Consider the following 14,738-nt stretch of genomic DNA (forward strand, 5'->3'; position numbering starts at 1 on the left):
AAATAATTGTATCATTTCTCACATTGTAAGCACAATTATTATGTACACACCAATAACTGGAGCCCCTGCATTCTATCCTGATGAAAACAAATCAGCAAAGGCAGGTTGCAAATCAGAAAATTCAAGTAAAGTGGAACAAAGCTCTTATGATTCTCTCCAAAAATCAGAATTATATGTTAATTTCATGGTACTAAGGGAATTTAAAGAACCTCTCAACATAGTTATCAATTCACAATATGCAGGAAAGGCCATTTTTCATATTGAAACCACTGAATTTATACCAAATGATAGACAATTGATTTCACTATTTATTCAGGTACAAGATATAATCATGAATATAGTCATCATCCCATATACATAACACACACTGATCCCATATGGGTCTGCCAGGTCGTCTAGCACAAGGTAACACAGAAATTGATTAATTATTGATTGGAAATGTGCTGAAGGTCTCAGAATTTCATAAAAACATCACATCAATAGCAAAAGTTTAAAAAAGGACTTTTCCTTTACATGGTAACAAGTCAAGAAGATTATAAGGAGATGTCCTACATGTTCTTTATACAACTAAACATCACCACAGGCAGGAAGTAACCCAAAAGGTACTCAAAAGAGTGAAATCTGGCAAATGGATGTGTTCCATTTTGTAGAATTTGGAAAACTAAAATATGTACACCACACCATTGATACCTATTCAGGTTTTCAACTGGCAACTGCTTTGAGTTCAGAAAAGGCTGATTCAGTTATTACACATTTGCTAGAAGTTATTGCCATCATGGGTATACCTGCACAAATAAAGACAATGTTCCATCATATGTCTCTAAGAAAATGAAACAGATTTTTTTGCTTATTACAATATAAAACATTTTACAGGTATACCACACAATCCTACAGGGCAGACAGTTATAGAAAGATGAAATCGAACTTTAACAGATATGTTAAATAAGCAGAAAGGGATGATAATTGCCCTCAGATAGATTGAATAATGCTTTATTAACTTTGAATTTTCTAACTGCTAATGAGAAAGGAACAACAGCTGTGGAGAGACATTGGATAGTAGAAAAAATACAGAATTAAATCAGCCAATATACTTTAAAGATGTACTGACCTCAGAATGGAAACCAGGACATGACTTACATTGGTAAATGGGTTTTGCTTTTGTTTCCACAGAAGAAAATCTATGGAAACCCTCAAACATGATAAAGATTTTTTTTCATGGTTTATTTTTTTATATTTAAAATTTTCCATCTCCTCCCCTCCTCCTCCCCCTTCCATCCACCCATATCTCCCTCCCTCCCTCTCCAGGCCAAGGAGCCATCAGGGTTCCCTACTCTATGTTAAGACCAAGGTCCTCCCAACTCCCCCCAGGTCCAGGAAGGTGATCAACCAAGCTGAGAAGGCTCCCACAGAGCACGTCCATGCAGAAGAATCAAAGCCCAGCGCCATTGTCCTTGGCTTCTCAGTCAGCCTCCACCATCAGCCACATTCAGAGACTCCAGTTTGGTCGCATGTTCCATCAGTCCCATTCCAACTGGGGTTGGTGATCTCCCGTTAGTTCTGTCCCACCGTCTCCATGGGTGAACGCACCCCTCATGGTCCTGACTTTATTTCTCATGTTCTCCCTCCTTCTGCTCCTCATCAGGACCTTGGGAGCTCAGTCATGATAAAGATTTTATTTAAAATAGAGACACCTCTTAATTAGAAGAGATGATAATTCATCAACATCATGATCTTTAATCTGAACTAACCTATAAAACTAACAAATGCTTTTCATTTGATCTGATATAACTTGCCAAAAGAGAATCTCCCTAAAATTATGGAAGAGTTTTGTTTCTGTTATTTCAGGAGAATAAAGGTATCCAGCTAAGGACTCTAAAAACCACCAGACAAATGAGACATCTGAAGAAAAGGGACAAATCATCCAGAAAAAAAAAAGTCTCAAGAAAAAGAGTAAATTGGCTTATTGGTATATCACATTTCCAACAGGATAAAATTTCATCAACCTTCCCAAATGTTTGTTTTCTGTTATTCTCTACAGACATATAATACAAATGGTATTTTTTGTGGTCCCCATCCAATTAAAGATTAAAGTTGGATTTGGAGTTGGAGTGGGGCTCTCTCCTTCTCTAAACCCCAAGCATATTTATTAAAGTGAAATTCAAAATCTCTGTCTCGCCGGGCGGTGGTGGCGCACGCCTTTAATCCCAGCACATGGGAGGCAGAGGCAGGCGGATCTCTGAGTTCGAGGCCAGCCTGGTCTACAAGAGCTAGTTCCAGGACAGGCTCTAGAAACTACAGGGAAACCCTGTCTCGAAAAAAAAAAATCTCTGTCTCATGTCAGAAGAGCCATTTGATACGGGACAAAAGAAAAACAAAAATTTGAGGACTATTGTACCACTACTAATCTCATAATTCTTTGGTTTTATGTTGGCCTTTTGACAACTTTTTTAAAGCATAAGATTTGTTAGAATAATACATATGCATATATTAAACTTTTTGTCATGATATTAATGGTCATGTAGAGTACTAACTAATTATAGAGAAAGATTTCATCTACCTTCATGTACATGATTTTGGGTTTGAGTCTCTATCTGTTTTCTGCAGTGAACCATAAACATACCTAACAGCAAACTTTGAAGTCTTCAAAAGGAGAATGGGGCCCCACAAGGATGATATCTCCTGGACCGTGATAATACCACTAGGCTGAAAAACACCACCTAAGGATTGGCTTTGACTACAAACTGCTCAAAATAATTTTGAGGTGGTTAGCTGAGATGGTCCAGCTTGACAAATTATTCTAACCAGGACTTGAGACAAGTCCTGCATTTTGCCATTACACAGAGACTGAACAAAAAAATGATACAGCTTCCTTTCTCAGGACTTGACAACCCAAATTTTTCTTTTCAGGATCCCCTAAAGATACTATCACCCCCATGCAGCAGAAAGTAAATTTAAAAATACAACACTCACATTCCCAAGAGGTGGGTGGTTTTTGGTTGTTCAATAGGTTATGAATATTTGTCATTGTTTAGGGGGATAGGTTACAAGTTGTTATTGTTAATGGTCAGGAAAAAAGCTAAACAAAGGAAATTAGATTCAAGGTTCTTGTTTTGAAAAGAAAAAGGGGAATATAAATATAATAAGATAAAAAGGTAGATTATTAAATCTACTTTTAAAAAACAACTACGAGTTTTAAACATTTTACACTGGATTGAACTTTTGTATATTGCATAAAAATTTTGTAAATTAAGATTAATTTTGTTAGAATATACTGTAGATGCATTTCAACTCTTGTTCAAGGTATTGTACCTATATGACTCATTTAACAATATAATACAGATTTCTAGTCCTTGAAAATTATTATTACCAACTGTTTAGGATAATATAACTAATCACCTACTATAATCAAACTTGTAGTCACATGTTTTCAAGGTCAAACAAAGATATTTTAGATAGACAGGTCTCTTCAAATATTTGAGAGATCTACAGAATATGCCATTTAAGATGTTAAACCTAGGTTCTTCTATTTTTTTTTGACAATGAGATACGTCTACTCCTGGCAGCACTAATCTACTTGAGAGAAGACAATGGGCATAAAAGAAACTCCACATGGAGTTTGCTTTCTTGGTGAGAAAAGTAAGCTACTGGGCATGAAAATGCCCTTGACTTGAATGCTGTCCTAATGGGACAAGCATGACACAAAAGAAAGTGACTGATGACGGGGGCTGGAGAGATGGCTCAGCGGTTAAGAGCACTGCCTGCTCTTCCAAAGGTCCTGAGTTCAATTCCCAGCAACCACATGGTGGCTCACAACCATCTGTAATGAGGTCTGGTGCCCTCTTCTGGCCTGCAGACATGCACACAGGCAGAATATTGTATACATAATAAATAAATTTAAAAATAAAGAAAGTGACTGCCAAACATTGTCAACACAAGAAGGAACAGCCCTTCAGATTGTCCTGCTTCACAGAAAATTCTGTTGGATATGCTAGGCTTGTAGTTTGAAGATGGATTCCCCAACATTGCAGAGGAACTTCGGGTTACTGTTCAGTCAGTCAACTGATCCTGTCCTTTCTCACATTTTTTTGGAAGTTGCTTTCTCACACTTCCTGCTTACTCAGTTAATATTATTTCCTTCTTGGATCTCTGAGGGAGTTGAAGACTAGATAGTTATAGTTTTTCTTGTTTACCAGACACAGAAAGGAAGTTATGATAGAAATTAAATTAGGTATAAGGCTTTGGACTCACCAAGATAGGATAGATATGGAGTATTTTCTCTGAATTTGTCAAATGCAAATAGACTAGTCATTGTTGATGTATTTATTGCCTATATATTATATATAGTTATTGTACTTTCTTATATTAGTTATAGCCTTCTGTTTTATTTTAGACAAAAAAGGAAATATAATAATATTTTATTTATGTTTTAATAACTAAAGTTTGCCTAAAGATCATAAGAGCAAAGCTAAGCCACTAGAGGTCAGGCAGTGATGGCACACACCTTTAATCTCAGGATTTGGGAGACAGGCAAGTGGATCTCTGTGAGTTCAAGGTCACCCTGGGCTACACAAGATCAATTCAGAAAAAAATCCAGGTGGTGATTATTTATACCTTTAATCCCAGTACAAGGGAGTCATACACCTTTAATCCCAGCACTAGAGGGAATATAAAATGGGAGGAGATAGAGGCTCTGTCTGTTTAGTCTACATAGACTGTGGTCACCCAGCCTTGGCAGAGGTAAAATTTCTCTAGTGACTTGGCTGCTTTGCTTTTCTGGGTTTCGGGTTGAATCCCAATATCTGTCTCTGTATTTTTATTATTTGTGCTACAGCTTCCAAATCTACACAGGCTAACATTGCTCTTGGCTACCCCACCAGAACCAGATGGTAAAATCAATTGCAAAGATACAACACACTCTGACTATAGGACACAGAACAATCAGATTGAAATTTACCTAAAAACTCCCTCCCAGGTGGATAGTTCTCATAGAACTGGAAGGTGCTATGTAGGTCACGGGCCAAGAAAAGACAGCAAAGATTTTGCACCCTACAATACTGATCTGTTAGGTGACATGTGTTCACTGTGCGATAGTGGTATAGGGGTTTTGGAGGTAACCAACTATTTTTGAATTGGATTTGAGCCTGTTACAGACTTTGTTCTGTAAACCTGGTCCAAAGCCCAAGGCTCAGCATGTCATAGGGAGGAACCTACTACTGACAAACTACCTTCCAAATATTTATGCTTATATCCATAGATTAGTGATTTCCCAACATTTAATGTAGAGACTCCTAACTGGCCAAAGTGCTGAGAATAAGAGATTATTACTAAGAGAATACTGAGTGTTCAGTCCTAAAGGAGACTATTCTATAAACTTCCCTTCCAACCCCCATCCTCACAGATTTAGGGAACATCATAGAATGAGCTGCGGGGCTGCCCTCTCAAACCCCCTCCAAACCCCCTATCGCCACTTCCTTGGCAGCAACCGTTTTCTCTGTGAGATGACACACCTACACTTGTTCAACACTGAACACACTGTGTGCTGACTCCAAATGATGACATGTTCTGGGGACTGGAATATGGACATTTTTCTTTCCTAAGACAGGTTTCTTTGTGTAGCTTGGAAGTCTGTCCTGGAACCTGCTCTGTAGACCAAGCTGACCGGGAACTCACAAAGATCTGCCTGCCTCTGCTTTCTGAGTGCGAGATTAAAGGCAAGCACCCCCATTTTCCAGAATGGGATAGAGATATTTTTATGGGATGTGATTCAGCCTTCTAGGACTCTATTAACTTGGAATTTCATTTCTGAGCAAATAGTTAAAGGAGAAATTACAAACCATTTTCTTTTTTAAAAACTTCTTTTTAAAATTGTTTTTATTGAACTATTTTTCTTCTCTCCCCCTTCTTCCTCTCCCCTCCCCTTCTACTCTCTCCCATGGTCCCCATGCTCCCAATTTACTTAAGAGATCTTGGCTTTTTCTACTTCTCATGTAGTTTAGATCCGTGTTTATCTCTCTTAGGGTCCTCATTGTTGGCTAGGTTCTCTAGGATTGTGAATTGTAGGCTGTTTTTTTTTGCTTTATGTTTAAAAGCCACTTATGAGTGAGTACATATGATATTTGTTTTTCTGGGTCTGGGATACCTCACTCAATATGATGTTTTCTAGATCTATCCATTTGCCTGCAAATTTCAAGATGTCATTATTTTTTCTGCTGTGTAGTACTCCATTGTGTAAATGTACCACATTTTCTTTATACATTCTTCAGTCTAGGGGCATTTAGTTTGTTTCCAGGTTTTGGCTATGACAAACAAAGCTGCTATGAGCACATATCCTTGTGGTACGATTGAATATCCTTTGGATATATACCCAAAAGTGGTATTGCTGGGTCTTGAGGTTGGCTGTTTCCTATTTTTCTGAGAAATTGTCATACTGATATCCAAGTATGCACTCCCTCCAGCAATGCAGGAGTGTTCCCTTTACCCTAAATTCTCTCCAGCATAAGTTGTCATCAGTGTTTTTGACCTTGATTATTCTTTTTTTTTTTTTTTTTTGGTTTTTTGAGACAGGGTTTCTCTGTGGCTTTGGAGCCTGTCCTGGAACTAGCTCTTGTAGACCAGGCTGGTCTCGAACTCACAGAGATCCGCCTGCCTCTGCCTCCCGAGTGCTGGGATTAAAGGCGTGCGCCACCACCGCCCGGCGACCTTGATTATTCTTACAGGTATAAGATGGAATCTCAGTCTTGTTTTGATTTGCATTTCTCTGATGGCCAAGGATATTGAACATTTTCTTAAGTGTCTTTCAGCCATTTTAGATTCCTCTGTTGAGAGTTCTCTGTTTAGGTCTGTACCCCATTTTTTATTGGATTATTTGTTGTTTTGATGACCAATTTCTTGAGTTCTTTGTACATTTTGGAGATCAGACCTCTGTCTGATGTGGAGTTAGTGAAGATCTTTTCCCATTCTGTAGGCTGTCATTTTGTCTTGTTGACTGTGTCCTTTGCTTTACAGAAGCTTCTCAGTTTCTGGAGGTCCCATTTATTAATTGTTTCTCTCAGTGTCTATGTTACTGGGGTTATATTTAGGAAGTGGTCTCCTGTGCCAATGCGTTCAAGTGTACTTCCCACTTTCTTTTCTATGAGGTTAACTGTAGATGGACAAACAATTTTCTACTAAAATGTATATCTATCAGTAGAGTTTTCATGCCTTTCCCTTCCTAAGCTGTCCTGAGGGAATGGTCATTGTTTGAATTCTGAAACAGAGTCCCAGGGCTTCACCCCTTCCTGGTACTGTGACCTTTAGAGAGCAGCTTAGCCACTCAGCATAGCTCCTTCCTCATTTATGAAATGAGTTTCACAGCAGTGTGACAAGAACCAATGTCTCCTGCCAGACCTGATGGTGTAGGACTTTAGTCCCAGCAGTAGGGAGGCAGAGGCTGGCAGATGTCTGTGAGTTTGAAGCCATCCTGGTCTACAAAGTGAGTTCCAGGACAGCCAGGGATACACAGTGAGACCCTGTGTCAAAAACACAAAACAAAACAAAGAACCAGAACATACACAGGGCAGGACTCACACACTATGGCCACCAGACCCAGAGAGAGGCCACGAAAGGCTTCCTGGAGGAAGAGGTGGGGGGAGCTGGGATCTGTGGCAATGGTGAAATTACTATTTGTTAACCAGGCGGTGGTGGTTGCACACCTTGAATCCCAGCACTCGGGAGGCAGAGGCAGGCGGAGCTTTGTGAGTTCGAGGCCAGCCTGGTCTACAAGAGCTAGTTCCAGGACAGCCAGGGCTGTTACACAGAGAAACCCTATCTTGAAAAATCAAAAGAAAGAAATAAAGTAATTACCTGTTGTCAAACTCTAACACATGTACCAAGCAATGCTTTATGCAAGGCCTAGGTGAGTGACAGCTCACCCCTCAGTAGCATTGTGTTGGGGCACACATATGTGCAGGTATGTCTGCACGTATGTGGAGATCAGAGGTCATAAGGTCTTCCTCAATCCCTTGGCACTTTGTTTTCTGAGAAAGGATCTCTCACAGAGTTCTGTTAGGCTAATGAACTCCATGGATTCTATTGTCTATTCCTTCAACCCTGAGTCTGGGGTTACAGACACATGTTCCTACACTAAGTTTTTAATGTGGGTGCTGGGATCCAAACCCAGGTCCTCATGCTTGACAGTAGGCATGTTATAGACTCCAGGCCCTCATGCTTGCAGGGTAGGCACGTTACAGACTGAGTTATCTCTCTAGCTCCAAGCACTGTTTTTAGTAGTTATGAAACTTGTTAGGCATGGTGACTCATGCCTATAATCCCAGAATTTTGGCAGAAGAGGAGGTAAGTTCATGAGTTCAAGGCTAGACTGGGTCATTCAGTGAAATTTGCTGAGGTTAAACATGACTAAACGAGTTCTAATATAAAAAAAACTACAGAAAGAAAATCTGCATGATGCAGGGAGCCTCTGGAGTCGCTCCTGCTGTCTGGTGCACTCTGGGTTCCCGGGAATTGCACGGGCAGAGCTGTGGAGCGAGCTGGGGAAAGCAGTGCTATGTCACAGCCAAGCCACGTGCTGAGCCCATGGAAGAGGTTACGAAAACCAAACCTTTAGAGTTTTAGAGTATTTCTCCCTGAAGTCTCTCCCACTCCTGGGGGTTCTTTCTCCTTTTCGTTAATAAACCTATGTTCACACTAAAAAAAAATTCAATATTTAAATATTTTTTATTTCATTTTATTTTATGTGTATAGGTGTTTTGTTTGCATGGGCATCTGTATGTATAAAACATGAATACTTCGTGCCTGAGGAGACCAGAAGAGGGTGTCAGATCCCTGGAATTGGAGTTACAGATGCTTGAGTGCTGCCATGTAGGTGCTGGGAACTGAACCTGGGTCTTCTGCAAGAGCTGCCAGTGCTCTTAACCACTGAGTCATTTCTTTGCCCCAAGACTGAAACTTTTAATTCAAAACTGAATCAAATCAATAAAGTGCCTTGCTGAGCATAGAGGAGACTGGGGTGAAAAAAAAAATCACAAACTTGGTATTGATCCTCTGTTTTTAAGTTTTGCCATTTTGTTCCTTGCAGATTTATATATTAATGTTGCTATCCTAGAATGCGATCTCGGGGCTGGGGAGATGGCTCAGCCATTAAGACTGCTTGCTGCTCTTGCAGAGGACCAGAGCTGGGCAGCTGGCAACTGCCTGTAATGCCAACTCCTGAGGATGTGTTGCCTTCTTCTGGGCACCTACATGCACACACACACACACACACACACACACACACACACACACACACACACACACACGCCAATGAAAATAACAACAAAGCACAATAGTAACTGTCACTGGGTTTGGGAGAATATGTCCTTAAGTATTTGGTAGCCCCTCACTGCCCTCCAGCCCAATTCCAGCTTCCTCCCTGAGACCTTTCTTATGGATGTTCCTGGTTGAAGGCCAGAGGTTCAGGGTGCTGGATACAGATGTAATGGCAATGCCGGCTGGTGCTGGGGCAGGGGTGGGGGTGGAGCAGGGCTGTGTCTTTGGGCAGGGCAGGCTCTTGGGAGGTGGTGTCTAACTGTGGGACAGGAACCTTTTAGCTGAAGGAGGAAGTGAGAAGGGGTGGGGCTGAACTTGAGCAGGGTTCTGTGGTAGGATGAGGGAGCAAGACCAGGGCAACGGGACAAGGATTTTAGTCCCATAGACGGTAATAGGTGTGGGGACCAGTGGCAGTGGTATAGGTATAGTGGTATGGAGCATCAGAACTGGCCGTGGGCAGGGACTGGGGAGACATGAGAAAATTCCAGACACCCCTTTTTGTCAAGGTTTCTGTTGCTGTAATGAAACACCATGACCGAGAGCAAGTTGGGGAGGAGAGGGTTTATTAGCTTATTCCACATCACTGTTCATGGAGGGGTGCTGCTTACTGGCTTGTTCCCCATAGCTTGCTCTGCCTGCTTTTTTTTTTTTTAATATGGAACTCAGAACCAATAGCCCGGGGATGGCACCACCCACAATGGGCTGGGCTTTTCCACACCTAACACTGATTAAGAAAATGCTCTACAGGCTTTTGTACAGTCAAACCTTTCGGGGGCATATTTTTCTCAGTTGAGGTTCCCTCTGCTCAGATGACTTTAGTTCATGTCAAGTTGACATGACCAGCTAGTATACCATCTCTAAGACAGCCTAGGCTCTGACTTCTTTAGGGAATCCCCAAATATTTTAATTTTAAGAACACAAAATAATCATAAGGAAACCATACTCGCTGCAGACGTAGACGCGTGGACACTGGGTAGTCTCAGGAGCCTGTGGCTGATTCTCACTCATGGCTGAGAAGATATCCCTTGTTTATTGGATCACCTCCGAGACCATGCATGGCCGTCAGTCAAAGCACAGCTCTGGCTGAGAGGTGTTACCATTAAAACCCATTTCACTTAATGCTGAAAAAACCTGTGGGCCAAGTTCCCAGGCAAAAAGTATGCACTGCCCTCTGTTGTGGTATAGCTGCATTCTGAAACCTCAGAGGACACTTGGTGTTGACATAGCAGGTAGACACTGGGGCCACTCTTGGGTCTTTATAAACTTAACAGGTGGCTTTTAGGAGTGAGCAACTGGAGGCTTCCTTACATTGTAGTGTGACCCCTACTTCAGTCCACTGAGAGAGCCCATTAGATGGTTGGGGGGCGGGGTAAAGGAGCCTGCTCACCCAGGCTGATGACCTGAATTTGATTCCTGGAACCCAAATAAAGGTGACTGGCTTCACAGAGCTGTCTTCTGACTTTTACAGAAAGCCGTGGCATGCCCTTGTTCACACGCATAGCACACACACACACACACACACACACACACACACACACTGATAATAATAAATAAAAATTTAAGAAGAAAGGTCTGTGACTGTTAATACCCCCAGGTTTCAGCTTGGGCATTGAGGAGGAAGGTGGAGCTGTCTATTAAACCCCAGGTGGAGGAGTGGGATTGGAGTCCTATGGTCAGTAAGGTCTGGGCACCACACAGAGGTCCAGGGCAGGGATGGAGGCTGTATGTAAGAGAAGTTGCTACCAAGTCGCCCAGTACCACCTTGCTGGAGTCCTTCAACCCCTTACAGGCGCTGGGCACTTCATCCTGCATTTTCTCACCTCATGGTTCCACAGGTCCACTGGCGACCTTTCCAAACAAATTCAATGTGCCTACTGCTCCCTGTTGCCCTTCCTGAATGGGCCTCTGGTGGCGTCTCTCTATCTTCCTCGGTTAATCCCTGCCTTCCAGCAAGTACTACTGCATAGAGAGAAGCCTTTTCTCACCCCACCGGCTCGCTGGGTTTCTAGACACCAGAAGGAATTCATAGATTAGATCAGTCCCTGGAGCTGCTGGGGCTGGAATCCGGGACCTTGAGTGAGCTGGGCACCCTCCTACTGGGCTACACCCCGAGCCCAAGCAAAGTAAGTCTGCAAGGGGATTTAACAGTTCCGGAGGACACGCTAATTGGCTTCTGGATCCTCGACGCCTCGCACTTAGTAGGAGCGGAATAACTTTTCTGAAAGAATAAACGGGTGCGTTTTCACAAAGCCTTGGTTCTGCGAGCCTCCCGGGCCTCAGTTTCCCCACGTTGTGGGCGAGCCGGGCCTCGGAAGTGTAGCCAGCGCTGGACTGCAGCAGCTTCCGCGGGGGCGCGCGCGGGTGGACGTGACCGCGCGGAGGGGCCCGCCCCAGGCCGGCCACCAGCGCATGCGCATCACTGCCTGCGTGCTGCGGGCCGGGCGGACGCGGGGGCGGGGGCGGACGCGGGAGGGAGGCAGGAGGAGGGGCGGGCCCGGCGCGGCTGCCCGGCCGGCTGCTGGAGGCCCGGGGCCGGGCCCGCGCCGCGATGGCCCTGGTGACCCTGCAGCGCTCTCCCACGCCCAGCGCCGCATCGTCCTCCGCCAGCAACAGCGAGGTGAGCCCGGCCGCGCCCTCCCGCAAGGTGTGAAGCGGAGGCGCGTCCGCCCTTGGGGTGCGGGCGTCTCACATCCCGGTGACTGAGCATGCGCGGGGTCGGGGTCGCGCGGGGGGCGGGAGGGCGGCGGAGGCTGCTAGCGCGCCAGGCACCGGGAAAGGCTCTGGGTTCGCGGTCCCAGGGTGGGCTCCAGGCCTGGGCTCTATGCTGCTGAGAGTCGGGGTGGATGGAGACCGTCGCGCCCCGGTCCCCAGGACGGCCTGCCCTAGAGTGCACTGCCTCAGCCGGTTCCTCCCCACCCCCGCCATGAACCTAAGGCCTCTGAGTAAACCCCTGAAGACCCAGACTGCTGCAAGGGACGGCCCGCCGTGCTTGGACCAGCCCTGCAGGCTCAGGAAGTTGCCTCTGGAATCTGGGCCCTGTCCCCTGGTTGTGTGTGCCTGCATGAACCTCTGGCTCAGCAGCCCTGTGTCCCCGTGGTGTTGCGGTTTGGTCTCGTCTTGCCGGGACTGGCAGGCACATTTGCTGAGCGACTGTGAGGTTAAGCCTCCAGGGTCCTTTCTGTCTGAGGCTCTTGAGTTTTATCTACAGGCTGAAGGTTCTGGTTGCCTCTTTCTTTTCTTTTTTTTTTTTGCACACAATTAGGCAGGGCAACTGAGAAGTTAGATTGTAGTAGAGACTTCCCACACAGCTCGGTTCTCCTACATCAATTTACAGAGTACTCATGTTCTTCCTACAGAACTTCAGGAACGTAGGGAAGAGTGTGGCTCCAGAGGGACTGTACAGGCCTTTGCAGTCTAAATTTCTCTTCCTTCCTCTCTCCCTCCTTCTGTCTCACCACGGAGCTCTGGTTGGCCTGGTACTGTATAGACAAACCTGGACCCAAACTTGGCATTGGCCGCCTGCCTTTGCCTCCCAGGTGCTGGCATTTTAGACGTGCCCTCCACACTTGGCTTTCAGCCTGGATTTCTGACCAACTTCCATATTGTTTTTGGTAACTTAACACCTGATCACTTCCTGTTCCTGCCGTAGACAAGTTTTTACATTTTAAATCTTTATTTCTTTCTTTTTTTTTTTTTTTTTTTAGTTGTAATTCACAGCTTGTGAATTTACTTTTGGGAAGTAAATTCAGTTTAATTGACTCAGACCATGCCCCATCACCGCTAAGTTCAGAAGCTATCAGCACCCACCCTCCTGGGTCATCATCCCCACTCCAGGAAGCCCCTCCCTCTTCTACTTTCTCTACTTTTGCCTGTTTGGTGTATTTCATATAACCAGAAACAGAGTGTTGCCTTTGGCCTTTCTCTCTCAGTACAGCGGTTTTGGGGTTTATTCGGGTCGTGTCATGTGTTAGTATATCATTTCATGAGTGAACAATCCATTACATGAAGGGAAAAGTTTTTCTGGAAATTTATTAGCACATTTTTATTGTTTTATTATTTTTTAGTGCTAAGTGTTGAACCAGGGCCCTGTGTGTTCCAGCTACTGTACTATATCCTCAGACCATGTTTTGTTTTGTTTTTCAAAAAAATTGTTTTGTTTTAAATTGTGTGTGTGTGTGTGTGTGTCTGTTTGTTTTTATGTGCACGTGAGTGCAGATATGCCCACAGAGACCAGAAGACGTCTTTGGATCCTGTGGAGCTTGGGCTGCAGGGATTTGTGAACTGTAATTACCTAATTCAGTTTTAGTAGAGACAAGATCATGCCCCATTACCTCTAAGTCCTGAAGCTATCAGCACCCACCCTCCTGGGTCACCACCTGTAGGTGCCTTTGTCCCTCATCCAGGAGGCCCCTCATCCTAGCTGTGTGGGAAGAGAGTCTCTACGGCAATCTACAGTTATTGATGGGGCTGCTGGCATCTGATTTTAGGTCCTCTAGAAGATCAGGTCCTCTTTTAACTGCTGAGCTGTTTGCAGCTCTATCCCAGCCTACAAATTAAGTTATGATAGAGTTTCTCTTTGTATGCCTGTCAGTCCTGGAACTAGCTCTGTAGACCAGGCTGGCCTCGAACCCACAGAGATATCCACCTGCCTCTGCTTACCGAGTGCTGGGATTAAAGTTGTCTGCTACCACTGCCCAACTATATAGGGCAACTTTTAAAAAAAAAAAAAAAAGATATTTATTTATTTATTTATTTATTTAGTTAGTTAGTTAGTTAGTTAGTTAGTTTTTGAGACAGGGTTTCTTTGTGTAGCCCTGGCTGTTGTGGAACTCTTTATTATTATTATTATTATTATTATGATGTATACAACATTCTGCCTGCATGTATGCCCACACGCCAGAAGAGGGCACCAGATGTCATTACAGATGATTGTGAGCCACCATATGGTTGCTGGGAATTGAACTCAGGACCTCTGGAAGAGCAGCCGGTGCTCTTAACCACCGATCCATCTCTCCAGCCCTATAGGGCAACTTTTTAAAACCAAGTTCTGATGACCAGTTAACAAAGCTCAGTCCAAGGGCTGGGGAATGTCAAATGCTGAAAACGTGAGAAAGAGTCCAGATGTCCAGAGCCAGCGCACCCCAGGGATGTGAAAGGTAGAGACAGGAAACCCCAGAACAAGCTACATGGCCAGGCTAGTGAGGTTAAGAATCCGTTCAGTGAGAAGACCCTGACTCAATATGGAAGACACCAACATAGTCTCCAGCATCCACACACAGTACACATACCTGTATACACACATACATTGCACGCACACACACGTGAACACATACCACTCACACACACAAGTACACACTCATACAAGCACAAAACGATCCAAACCAACCCTAAAGTCCCAGATGGCTTTTTGTTAACTTTAGTGTGTGATGCATTTG

At 44.0% G+C, this 14,738-nt stretch overlaps 1 protein-coding gene and 1 long non-coding RNA gene across 3 annotated transcripts in view; both read left to right on the forward strand.

The window, feature by feature from the left end:
* The window catches only part of LOC119825254, a 14,896-nt gene extending 5,872 nt beyond the window's left edge, over window positions 1–9,024 (forward strand). For both annotated transcript variants that reach the window (XR_005287198.1, XR_005287197.1), the window contains exons 2-3: window positions 2,908–2,981; window positions 8,740–9,024. This is a non-coding gene — a long non-coding RNA (uncharacterized LOC119825254). The remainder of the gene's footprint in view (window positions 1–2,907; window positions 2,982–8,739) is intronic.
* A 2,774-nt stretch (window positions 9,025–11,798) lies between these two features.
* The window catches only part of Ssh1 (slingshot protein phosphatase 1), a 52,091-nt gene continuing 49,151 nt past the window's right edge, over window positions 11,799–14,738 (forward strand). The window contains exon 1 of the mRNA XM_038345540.1: window positions 11,799–11,920. Coding sequence (XP_038201468.1) covers window positions 11,852–11,920 — 69 coding nt within the window. The 5' untranslated portion in view covers window positions 11,799–11,851. The remainder of the gene's footprint in view (window positions 11,921–14,738) is intronic.

Source organism: Arvicola amphibius, chromosome 10 (genome assembly GCF_903992535.2).
Source record: "Arvicola amphibius chromosome 10, mArvAmp1.2, whole genome shotgun sequence".
NCBI lineage: Eukaryota > Metazoa > Chordata > Mammalia > Rodentia > Cricetidae > Arvicola > Arvicola amphibius.